The 13075-nt window shown below is 36.6% G+C and overlaps 1 protein-coding gene across 4 annotated transcripts; it reads right to left on the bottom strand.

Annotated features, from left to right (window-relative positions):
• Window positions 1-5037: 5037 nt before the first annotated feature.
• Window positions 5038-9605, bottom strand: LOC9315052 (26S proteasome regulatory subunit RPN13). Of its 4 annotated transcripts, none has more exons than XM_021029575.1 (14): window positions 9528-9605; window positions 9226-9283; window positions 8876-8968; window positions 8600-8659; window positions 8314-8352; window positions 8161-8235; window positions 7985-8051; window positions 7122-7200; window positions 6526-6647; window positions 6415-6438; window positions 6125-6219; window positions 5527-5604; window positions 5400-5454; window positions 5038-5326 (listed from the first exon to the last, which is right to left on the bottom strand). In XM_021029575.1, the coding sequence occupies exons 2-14, from the start codon at window positions 9256-9258 to the stop codon at window positions 5244-5246; spliced, it is 903 nt and encodes a 300-aa protein (XP_020885234.1). In that variant the 5' UTR covers window positions 9259-9283; window positions 9528-9605; the 3' UTR covers window positions 5038-5243. The 4 variants fall into 4 exon arrangements, with proteins under 4 accessions (XP_020885234.1, XP_020885235.1, XP_020885236.1 ...); XM_021029576.1 differs by having other exon boundaries at window positions 9560-9604; XM_021029577.1 differs by lacking the exon at window positions 9528-9605 and adding an exon at window positions 9493-9522.
• Window positions 9606-13075: the final 3470 nt, after the last annotated feature.

Genomic DNA, 13075 nt, shown 5'->3' with positions numbered 1-13075 from the left:
ATAGGTAGCAGGCCCGATTGACGTACATCTGACGAATTTCCGGCCTCCAAACCGAAAAAGGGGGAAGGGATGCCCCTTCCATGGTTTGAAAACTTCGGAAGATGCCTCCAATCTCTTCTCCGCCTACGAAACAGAGGAGAATAGTAGAATGATAAAATAAGCTGCAATCTGTAACAAGTCTTGCTAATGCTCGCGTTCTAAAAAAAAAAACTTACCAGAAATCGAAGCGGGTAAAGGATTTTGAGTCCTAACACTCAGTCCTTGAGACAAGGAAGCCTCCGGTCTCGGCTCATCGATTTCTTCTGGAATTACTCTGTCTCCCGAAAGAGGGAGCTCGGAGTTTAAAGGTTCAGAAGAGGGGGATACAGAATGCGAAAGGCTAGGGGCTCGTGGCGGAGAACTTAATCTAATGGTTTTGATTCTCTCGTTTGATAAAGTGTCCGAGTCTGGAGCCTTCCTCTTTGTACAAGGAGAAGAATTTACTTCTCTCTCTCTCTCTCTTGTGCGGAAGGGCAAATAGCGGTGGCAACTGGAGGATCGTTAGGAATATCGGCTCCATGAGAATCCACCGCAATTGACAGAGCTGCTTCTAAAGAACCGTCATCAACCAAGAGGGTCTTCCTGTGGAAGTTACCAACTCTGGAGATTGCAGCTATCTGCTTCTTTTTCCCAATTTCGGATAACTGATCCTTAAGAGCCTTAGTCTCGGCAAGCATTTTTCTCTTATCCCGAGCATTCAGGCTCGAGGCGTCCTTTTCTTCAGAAGGAGGATCAAGGGGGTGAGTTTGACCATCTTTGATAGCGAGCCCCGCTTTATGAATGCGTTGAAGGGTGAACGAATTCCAATTTTTTTCACCCTCCGAAACGATTCGAAAGAAAGATAAGAAATCAACAGTTGGACGGGGAATGGTCTGGTTCCCTGAAATAAAATGTTGAGATAAGAATTTTATGTCTTTCAAAAACAGTGAAAGATAATAAAGGATGATTCTAACCAAGTTTGGCCGACCAATTTGGGAGAAGAAGACCGAAAAGCCCTTGGACGGATTGAGGATTAATTCGGAAAAAGAACCAGTACTTCCTCCAAGGCCCGTCATTTAGGGGCATTCCGTCGATGAGGTTACGGTCAAAAATAGGATTCATGGAAAAAATACTCGCTGCCGCAGAATAACGGGCTCGAAATAGCCCTAAGAGTTCACTGGTGGTGAGAGAAAACCCTGCCTCCGCCGAGACAGTCAGGGTGCTCAGAACGTACCGGAGGAAATTGGGAGCCATTTAGGGAAAAGCAATCCCTAGATGAAGAAGGTACAAAAGGAGAACTTCCGGTATGGGAAAAAATAAACCACAACCTTTGAAATAAACTTCGTACGCACAACAGTAACCTTCTCGCACCATTTTCGGAGACTCGTTGGGTCTAGGAAGAGAAAATTCTATTTCCTGAGGAATGTTACAAAGGCGACGAAGAGCGCCAAGGGAAGCGTGGGTCGATTGAGACCGGAAATGCGGACCGAATCTATCTCCCGTCTGAGTGAAGACTTCGTCCCCTCTGGGAACAGGGATTCATTGGCTGTCATCTTCATTGTCTGAAACGTAGACGGCTGGGGAAGACATTTTCTACTAAGAGATTTTTCTTTCTCTGGTTTGGTAAAAGCTTTCGGGGGTGAATGTACGCTGTAAAAGCCGTCGTTCCATTTAACCCTATTTAGCAGAAAACCGCCTCGAGAATATTGGGAAGTGGGACGTTTTTCCCCGCAGTATTAATATAAAATTAAGAAATTAATGATGACGGTTGTCAGGGATATCAAATCACTTGATTATCCGAGATCGGCGTAATAGCGTAAAACATGGAATAATTCCAGAGTGTTAAGGATCTCTATTCATTAATTACTGTTTACTTAAGTCTTCCAAGCCGAGCACTCAGCTCGCAAGACTTGGGGGGCTAAATGTTGGGGTCGGATCCCACACATCTTCGGTAGGATCCACTTGGATCTGTCCACGTCATTATTACATAATAATCCTCTTGGAATTAAAGATATTTTATCATGAGAATCGAGCTTAACCAGTCGAGAGTTCGGTTCGGTCCGGTAAAAGAGCTCGATCCTTGCCAGTATGGAGTTCGCTCTTATTCAACAAACAGTTCGCATAGAGAAAGGTCGAAGCGAGGAGAATATTGTTCGAGGCTCGCGGTAGCGTCAAGATGCGGGAGTTCGGAGTTAGCAAGAAAGAGTTCGGAAGATCCACGTGAAGCCCAAGATAGTTCGAATTCAAGCCGTTTCGGTCAAATTGTAACGTATATGATTAATGCGGATCAATGCGATTATGAGCAGTAATTGACTGCATTGATCATGTTTTCTCTATAAAAACAACCTCAAACGCATGTGTTTGGAGGACGAATCTGATTATTCATTACTTCTAAGCAATACAATATACTTTCTCTCTTTACTACTTTCGCAAGGCATTTTGTACTTCGTTATTGTCAAAATTCCTTACTTCTTTTCTTGGTTGATTTCCTTTTCAAATTCTCATATTCATTTCCTGATTTTACAAGAGTTTTTCTCCACTGAAATACTTAAAGATAATCGAGTGTGAATCCTACATCCACAAAAATCAGTCTTCATCTTGGTGAATCTCGAATCGATATCTTCCATGCATGCCTTTCTCTTAGCTCTCAAGTAATTGTTCCAAGATCTTCATAAGTTTGTCTTCCATGTTCTCTTCCGGAGAAACGAATGCCTCATGATTTCAAAAAGGGTAGTTGTTCGGGTGAACGTCTACATTCATTACATCTCTTGAATCAAAGTCTTGATCATAGCAAAGTTCTTCATTAGGGTAGATAGCTCCATGAAGTTACGAATGATGTGGCCTTATGTAACGATCTCCAAAGGATTGAGTGGCGTTATGAAAGTGTCCCACTGGTTGTAAAGGTCGTGACCGGTCCGAGCAGTTAAGGGTTGATCCACGCGGGTGGAAATATATATGTACGGGCGATGCATCAGGTGAGAATGGGCGAGAGCGGTATGTACCGCAAGTCGATCCGTACGATCCGCAGGTCGATCCTTGGTACGTACGAGTGGCCAGTCTAGATGTATATCCGTCCGTGTCTTCGTGATATGCCATAAGTTGCGTAAGAATAAGATTCTGAAATTCGTCGAGAAAAGCTCTTGGAATCATTCCTTAAGGTTTCCTCAAACAGTTGAAATCAAAACGAAAAATTAAAAAGCAAAGTGTCCTAGAGTTTACTCTACTTCTTAGACTGTGAAACTATAAATCTCTCCCTGACAACGGCACCGGAAAGCTTGATGCGTGTGATATTTCGTTTCAATCTTTTTCCTTAAAAGATCACACGACTACTGCAAGTGCACAGCGATCGCCTGTAGTATTTGAAGATCGAATTCCACAGTGAGAGAAGTAGTTTAAACAAATCCGTCATAAGAGAGTAAAGCTAGGACGAATCAAGAAAGGAAAGCGCATAAGAGTGTTGTTGGTGTCACGGTTACAAAAGTAAAGTAAATAAGAAAGCGAATAAAAATGAGATTAAATAAATAAAAGAAAAACGTTGGGCATTCAAGGGATCGAAGGAGGTTCAATGATCTTTCTAACTAGAATATATTAAGATTATGTTTGTTTACTTTCAAGTCTCGGACATACGAATTATTAATGATCGGCTAACCCTATGTATATGATAAGTCGGCTAAAATCCTTATACTCCATTACTCAACTCACGCAGACAACTATATCAAAGCAATAAGATCGAGTTCGATTTTCAGTCCATAAAACTCTATAACTAAGTGGTGTGTGCTTGTTATATAACACGATACACATTCGTCAGCTAAGTTCGAGTGTATTAAGTGACCTTATGAGAAATTTAAACACATGAGATCAAGAGTTAGGTCATGAACGTAACTACATGCATTAGGAGAAAGCTTAACTAGAAAGAATACAGTGTAAACGATCAACAAAAACCTAAGTATCGCCACCTAGACGATTGATTATGTCCCACCTTTGATTAGCCCTTTAAACCCAACTAAAAAACTACTCTAGCATGGTTAAGGAACTCATCAAAGTAAGGTTTGACAAGCTCATAAGAATAAGATGAATAAGAACTGAATAGGGTTTAGAGATTACTTCGTTGAATGTCGAAAGCAAGAGATAAGACTTCACCTTAATAGATCATAGAGTAAACTAGAGAAAAGAGAGAGGATTGGTGTCTTGAAAGCTTTGGATCGAAGGTAGAGGGCGATGGCGCTCTACGGTTCCTCTTTAGCTTCTTCGTGGGTGCGAACTTGTGGGGGGGGGGGGTTAATTGTTGGTGAGTGATTTAGCACCACCCGGTTAACTCGACATGAACCAAGAATAAACTGAACCTTAGTGACAGATACCTGTTTATCTTGGGATAAGGCCCAATTACGTGGGGATAAAGAGATTGAGATCGACCTAACGGAAAATAGAAAGATTAACTCGAATATACTCTCGATATTACGCAATATTGAGGAGGAGAAAATGAAGGAAGATCTTCGATCGAAGAATATGGAAGGAAAGCATATTCAAAGACGTAGGAGGAAGAGTATATAATAGAAATGAACTGTCGCCAAGAAGGGGATCAACAATCCGTAAAACCTTAGAGCTTGCTATTAACGCAAAGACGATCTCTTTGTAATTGATTATCTTGTTCTTGAATTCAGTAAAGAAAGCATTTATCGCAATTTAATTTCTTTCATTTAAAGCTCTTCAGTTAGTTAGTGCTCAATTCGAACCGCACAATTACCCATGTATTTAATTAATAATATCATAAAACATCGATAACAATTACCCATGTATTTAATTAATAATATCATAAAATATATGTGTATTTTTGTCTATCTTAAACAAGTTGATGAGAGAGAACTAAATATATAAAAACTGTAGGTGTATTCTTAATTTATAAGTCTTTTGTGTATATAGATTAGTATAGCCCTTATATTTAACAAAAGTTTTGGAGAACCAAATCATATGAAAAATACCAATAGTCTCTTCTCTATGTCCCCTATTGAAAACTCGTGATTCCGTATGCCCAAATTTAATTAAATCGTAAAATGAAATAAAAATTTATACAAATGCTACAAAACCTCTGGCAAAAAGTAAAATTCCAGTACTTCCAATTTCAAGAAAACTCCATAAATGTTAGAATCTCAATCCATTAAACAACGAAAATGTTTTTCTCAGTTGAAATTTCAAAGTTTGACCAAAATCATGAGACTATGAAAAGATTAGCTCTCATCCATTGCCTCTGTTGATTGCTTTGAAACCGAGTCCTCTAGTGCCTCAAGGAATGAGACAACTGTGAACTTGTCTGCAAAAGTTAAAACCGCTTTAGAAAAATGAAACAATAAAAATGGAAACAACATCGTAAGAATCTGACTCACATCTACTTGGGTCTATACCAAACTGAGTCAAATCTATTTGTCCTGTGCGAAGTACCTAAAGAGAGATTAAAGTTGAGTCAGAATATAAAGCCAAGAATGAAAACAACATTCTCACAGATGGGCTTACATAGGTAAACGCATCTACTTGTTGACGGAAAGGAGGGCTCTGCAACAACTCCAGTATATCTTCTGCCCTAGAGTGACCCTGTGATTAGCCTTTGGGTTAGTCTGGTACATGAACAATGTGATTAGCCTAAGCGGCTAGTAGTGGATTGTAGCAGTGTTGACAGCTCCGCAACAATAGCTGAGTCAGTTAGCTAGAGATCTAACAGGTTAAAAGGAAGTTGGTGTTATACTGAATTTGTCTAGGGTCTCGGTTTCGCATTGGGCAGGAATTAGAGACTTTTCTTGTAATAAAGTCTAACCTATGGACTGATTATAGGAGTTTACTGGTTAATTTCCCCAGCCAAAGCCATTCCCGTGTCAAACAAACAGTATACAATTCGTTGACACATACATTTTAGATATAGCCCTCTGCAACAACCCTTTGTACAATCCTACCCATAAACCATTTCATAATTCAGTGACCTTCTGTGCGCGTTACTTCCCCAGGATTCACAATCTGACTTGGTCTTTTCTATGACATTTTCAGAAGACAGAACTAATATGGAGAGAATAGCATGTAATATTCATATTCATAGAATACAGAAACACTCAAGACATACCTCAGGTAAATGCAAAGATAGTCGTTCTTGTACAGGCAACGTCTCAAGCAATGGCATTATCAACTCCGGCTTCAAGATATCCCCTAATGCTAAACCTTTTAATGATTTAACATGAGTGGACGATGAGGTCAATAATTAACAATGATAGAGAGAAGAACAATAATAGCTGAGAACATTTTATTGATCACAGAGAAAAGCTGGGCACTGCCATTTCCAACCCATACGGACTTCAGCATAATGTCTTTGCACCATATCATATACAAATAATATAACACATTGAAAGTATTTACCTTCGTCTTCATCTCCAGCAATACCTAAACAATACAACCGTACCTAAATGAGTATAAGAGGGAAACCAGAAAAGCCTATTGACAGGAGAATCTAGAGATAGAGAATTGTACCTACAGGGACACCAGAGAGGTTGTTCAGAATTCTTTGCAGGTCTGCCAGCTTAACTGGTCCAGACGAAGATGTCACCTCACTCACCTCTGTAGACAAATTTGGTACAACCAAGTTTCCAGCTCTATGCAAGATGAATAAATTCAAATAAGCCATAGCATTCTATATAAGCTAATAGCATTTGCAAAAATTAATAGCTTTCTTTTCACATGGTATTCAAACCGCAAATCAAGGATATTTGTTGAAAATCTTTACATGATAACGAAAACAAATTGGTAGGCCATTCTTTATATGACACCGAAATTTAAACTTTCCGAATCTCATCAAAAAATAGAGGCTGATAGCTTTTAGCAGAAAATCTATTGACCACTGGGTAGCCATGTCTACAGAACTTTAATATGCAAAGTCCAGTCACAAGTAGGATGTAAGTTACCAAATTATTCCACAGATGCAACACAACGAAAAACAGCAAGAAAATATCTGTTTCAATGATACTGACCACAAAGCAATCAACCCATTTCTAAAGATAAAATGGTAAGCCAGCTATGTACTTTGCCAAACTGACAGTCAGACTATCACTTTTGACATTAATCAGTACCTAGACGAGGCATTATCCTCTGCCATGTCTTCCAGCTCCTCCGTGATAGCAGCTGCAAGTCCTTCTTCACCAGGAAACTCTGGTGCACAGGAAAATTTAATAGATTAATTCAACCTTTTCCTCCCATGCAATTGACTAAGCATTGTCACTATCAAGGGCATGTGTAATAAACAAAAAGTGATGACAAAATAACCTTTAAACGCTCATATGTTAATGCAGAATCTTGGTGATAAGAGAAGTTTTTGAGTGCTAAAAAAAATATACGCATTTTAGCTCCTCACGTCAACCTTTTCTTAATACACAAACCAACAATGACAAGCAAGAAATTGAACATATTCTTGCAAATCTGACCTTTCTTATTTATTAAAAAACTTCTTCACCATACAGTCAATAAGGGCATTAGACTGATTGGTAGTCAGACTCAAGATCCATTTACGCAGGAAAATTAAAAATAGCCGAGCCTTCTATGGTACAAGTACAACTAACTTTGGATTCAACGAAATATAAAAGCAAGCAGAGATATGGATTTGAACCAGTGTTCTACTTCCAAGACGACACCCATCCGTGAGAATAGGTCATCTTCATGATGGAAATGACTACAGGAACTAATGAAAAGGAATTGTGGTTCATGCTCTTTGGAAAGGGAAGGTCCCTTAGAAATATTAGCACCATGACATTATTTCCAAATCCGTGTTGAAACATAAATGCCAGATAAAAGAAAGTACGAAAGAAAATGTGTTTTAAGAAAAAAAAAGCTAGTTTGCTCATCATGGAAGTTGGAAGGTTAAACAGCAAGAAAGAGATTGGTACAAGGATGCAGTCTTATCCTAGACTGTTTGTAACAAGGTAGGAATGTTACATGCCTAGTGGTTGATTGAGGTATTGATTGACCAAAGAGCACAGTTCAGCATCACCTTCAGCTCTTGGCTCCTGCAAAATAATTTAGAGAAAAGAGTTCTGAGAGACAAACAAGATCAAAGATAAAAGGGATTAGGTGAACAAACATACAGACATATCTTTAAGAAAATAAACAAGTGACCTGCATCCAAAAGAACAACTTGCGGTCGTCACTGTTGAACTTTAGAATAAACACCCTGTCTGAGGATTGATTAACCTAAACGGAAACAAGTAGGATGTGGTCACAATCCGCCAATTAATAATGCACATGCTAGTACTCAATTAACAGGCATACCTTTTCAAATAGAGCTTCATCTGGGAAAACAATTTGATCCTATAAATAGGTATCGTCAAGGAGAAAACTTCCTAATTGGAACATCTGAGAGCAACAATTAATAAATCCTAGAATTTGTTCTATTCATGCATGGCCAAAACGAAAAACAATCTCCTAGACAGATCGAGCTATGGAAGTTCGACTGTCTCGGGACACAAATACACTGGCCTAGCAAAGACTTGATACTTGGACAACCTTTAATCCATTTTTAAATTTAAAAAAAAAAAAAAGAGAAGTGAAAGGATACATCTTCTACTGTGTTCTGGTTTCGATCAAGCCACTGGAAATGAATCAGTCCCTCGTCACCCTAAAAGAGAGGAGGATAGGGAAAAAAAAAAAAACCCAGGTTAACTTTTACAGAGAACCAGTAATATACATGTACGTATTCTAACACAAACAATTAGAGTCTGAGATGCTTTAACTTCAATAGGAAAAGCTGATACACTCTAATGTTCAACGGAAGAAAATTCAACACGAATAATTCATATGTGAACTAAATGGAAACTAAAAGTGTCGACATTACTCTAGCTATGCGGACAAGTCCTTTTCGTGCATCAGGGACAACTCTTGTTCCCTGCAAAGACATCTTCCCAGCACGAAACTCAAGCATGATCTCCTGCCAAAATTAGTCCAAACATAAGTGGAAGAACCTTCGTAATTACTATAAGAACAAAAAGAAAAAGATAAACATTGATAGTTGGATTATTGTTCTCTACAGCATTTTATACCAACCAGTTTGATATTTTAAAACACAATACATAAAAGTCTTGCATCTCCATGGAAAGCATCATAATTCATTCAGATATCAGATTCAAAGTCTATGAACAAAAAATGGCACTTTTATTCTAGAATCCGAAGAAAATCTCTAGTTACCTGCATCACGGGAAACGCTTCACTTGAACCCATAATCACCACCTCTTTCTAATGAACACTAAAGCAAAGAATTAAATTATTCAGTAAACGGAAAAATCGCAGTAAATTCAGCTTCGTATGTATAATAAAGATAACGAAATCCATGGAAATTGCAAACCAATTCTCAAACAAAGTTACTAACAAAGGAGATTGAAGCGAAGATACAAAACCCTAGGGTAACAATCTTCGCAGAAATCGAAAAAAGAAAGAAAGAAAGATTTTGACAACCTTAAGGCTAGTGTGTCGAGAAGGTTAAAGAATACCTAGCAGAAGAAAGTTAGGGAGGAATGAATACCTAGCTTCTCGTTTTTTCTTTCAATTGCGTTGTCTCTTGTCTTTTCTTTTTTTCCTTTCTTCTTGAATAAAAATACTAACTTCCTCGGAACAACTCCAAGCCCAACCAGGAATTCTTTCTTTTTAGGCTTTTAATTTCTTTTGTAAGTTTTTTTTGGGTGATTTTAGGTGAATATCCATATTTGATAAATAAATTAAGAATATAACATTATACATCTATATCTATACTAATATTTTTAAAGTACATTTTTAGGGGATAGGTAAAAAAAATTTCGGATACAAATGGTATCCGACCCATTAAGAATTTTACTTCATATATCTTACACCGGATAGTTCATATTTGTTTTGGATCGGATCAAAACATATCCGAAATTATGAACCGGATATTCCATATTTAAAAATATAGATATTTAGAAGATTTGATTAAGATTTAGAAATATAATTCTCCTATCATCTTTGTTTGAACATTTTTAACTGTTTTGAATCGTCAAATAATACATACAGTTAAAAAAAATCTCAATTTTTTTCTGCATATATTAAGATTAAAATTTTTTAAAACGGATATATATTACCCAATTGATGAAAAAGGTGTCTGTTCAACGTCCCATATCGGCAAAAATGTTTAGATATTGATTCAGAATTATATTATAAATAAGATCAAAATTCGAATGAACAAGAAGCTCAACTTAATAAGCATCCAAATTTAAAATTATATACAATTTCATTCAGTTTTTTTATTTTAATTGCTTAATTTTACCGGAAATGTTAAATTTTGAAAACTTTTAAATAATATAATTTATATATTTAAAATCAATAAAAAGTTTATTATATTATTAACATTTGAACATATATAAAGAGTTAAAATAACAAGGTTATATAACGGGACAAGCTTTTAAGAAGTTTTAAATATTATAATTCATATATTTAAAATCAATAGAAAATTTATAATATAAAAACATTTGAATATATATATATATATATATATATATATATATATATATAGTAAAAATAACATGGGATGGTTATATTGCAGGACGGGGTTATATGATAGGACGAGTTTGAATAAAAAAAATTAAAACATCATTAACCCGCTGCTTCAATACGGTTAAATTTTTATTTTATCATTGTTTTAACACCACCAATATTAGACATATCGAATGATCTTGATTAAAGTAAATTGTATAAAATAATATTTGGCATGTAGTATACCGTTACTTAATAACAATTGTAAACTATATAATATAAATGTCTTATAAAATGATACAATTTGCAAAAAAATTTATATAATATATAACCATTAAATTTTAAAAACCACTAATTTTAAAAACAAATCGTCCCGCGGTAAAATCACGAGTTAAAATCTAGTTAGTATTTATAAGTATATTTTTAACGAGTGGGGCAAAATACATTTGGATACAATGGGTATCTGACCCGTTTACAAATTTTGGTCATCAAAAGTTTGTTGGGTCGGGTTATATTTCACCCAAATCATACATCGGATATTTTATATTTAATAATTTAGATATTTAAAAGATTTGATTAAAATTTAGCTTGTTGGATCCGGTGGCGGTTCTAGTTCTTATACCAAATCATACACACGAGATCTAGTCTTATTTGACTCTAAAAAGGCTAACCAAGCTTCTTATTGTTTCTCAAAGCTTTGTGAGTGTAGCCGAAGTCCTATGAGTTTTCAGTTTTGGAGCTTCTAAACGGAGAAACACTACTTTAGCTTTTGGGATCCGGTTGTGGTTCTAGTTCTTATACCAAATCATACACACGGGATCTAGTTATATTTGACTCTAAAAATGCTAGCCAAGCTTCTTATTGCTTCTCAAAGCTTTGTGAGTGTCGCCGAAGTCCTATGAGTTTTCAGTTTTGGAGCTTTTAAACGGAGAAAGACTACTTTAGCTTTTGGGATCCGGTTGCGGTTCTAGTTCTTATACCAAATCATACACACGAGATCTAGTCATATTTGACTCTAAAAACGCTAATCAAGCTTCTTATTGGTTCTCAAAGCTTTGTGGGTGTGGCCAAAGTCCTATGAGTTTTTAGTTTTGGAGCTTCTAAACAGAGAAACACTACTTTAGCTTGTGGGATCCGGTGGCGGTTCTAGTTCTTATACCAAATCATACACACGAGATCTTGTCATATTTGACTCTAAAAACGCTAACCAAGCTTCTTATTGCTTCTTAAAGCTTTGTGGGTGTAGCCAAAGTCCTATGAGTTTTTAGTTTTGGAGCTTCTAAACAAAGAAACACTACTTTAGCTTGTTGGATCTGGTTGCGGTTCTAGTTCTTATACCAAATCATACACACGAGATCTATTCATATTTAACTCTAAAAACGCTAACCAAGCTTCTTATTGGTTCTCATAGCTTTGTGGGTGATACTAGGATTTTGACTATCAATTACCCTAGATTACTATCATGTCATTGCAGTAATTTAGGTTATCAATCCAATCAGGTGCTCTCACTATCAATCAAGATGTGCTCAGAAACAACAAAGTCAAGCCAAGCAGAATAGAGGTTTGTTTATCTAACAATCCTAAGCGATCATGCATAAAAACGAATAAACTACGGAACAGGAATGAACATGCATAAAGAGAAACAACTATCAAAACTAAGCAGTAATAAGCAAGCAGGTCGAGTAGAACACAGAAGCTAACAGAAACGATAAACGACCAAGCAATAGAGATAAAAGGTCTTGAGGAATGGGGTAATCGATTATAGCAGTCTCCTTAGTCTATCTAGGTGGTTAACAAACTCAATCAAGCTATCCCTAGACAATAGATTCGAATACAAATCAATCCACTCTCGTGACAGAGATTCTCAAGCTAAATCACTTTCATACTCAATTCTCATTGAAGAAATATAACCTAGCAGGCATTATGATTCAATCTAATATAGTCAATAAGCATTCTAAACATCCAATCTCTTGGGCTAGAGTATGCAAATCTCTGGAAAAGTTTGTTCAGACATTTCATCAAACACCTTGTGGGCATGGAAATGTCTGAAATCAATTTCCAATTGATCAGAAACACTACAAGAAAAATGAGCATCGGTAACACACGAAAACTGCTACTAAAGGGATTTCGTAGCGAAACTACAAACGCTGTATAATGAGGAGCTACGGTAGACCCCCCCCCCTACCGTAGCAGTTTTTACGCGCTATTGTAAATTGACCTATTATAGCACTATTACTCAGCTATTTAATATTCTTAACTAGCGCTTTATTTTTGCTATTATGTTATTTTTAATAACAAATATTTCGTGCTGTGTAACTTGTAATGATAACACACTATATGTGCTGGTGGATATTATTAACTAGCGCTTCACTCGTGCTATTATGTTTGTTTTTATAGCAAACATTTTGTGATGTCTAACTTGTAATGATAACACATTATATGTGCCGGTGGATATTGTTTCGTGACATTTTGTTAATGCTTGTTAATGCTGCTGTAATGTATATTATTATGTGCTATATTTCAATTATTTGAAACCTATATTGCACAAAACATA

Source organism: Arabidopsis lyrata (assembly GCF_000004255.2).
Source record: "Arabidopsis lyrata subsp. lyrata unplaced genomic scaffold ARALYscaffold_4, whole genome shotgun sequence".
Classification (NCBI taxonomy): domain Eukaryota; kingdom Viridiplantae; phylum Streptophyta; class Magnoliopsida; order Brassicales; family Brassicaceae; genus Arabidopsis; species Arabidopsis lyrata.
The sequence above is the reverse complement of the archived record's forward strand: the minus strand, read 5'-3'. Positions and strand labels throughout refer to the sequence as shown.

Coding starts and splice junctions, on each gene's coding strand:
- LOC9315052 (XM_021029575.1), bottom strand. CDS start 9,258: ATGGGTTCAAGTGAAGCGTTTCCCGTGATGCAG. Junction 8,660..8,875: donor GACTTGTCCGCATAGCTAGA/GTAATGTCGACA, acceptor CCTCTCTTTTAG/GGTGACGAGGGACTGATTCA. Junction 6,220..6,414: donor TGCTGGAGATGAAGACGAAG/GTAAATACTTTC, acceptor AATCATTAAAAG/GTTTAGCATTAGGGGATATC.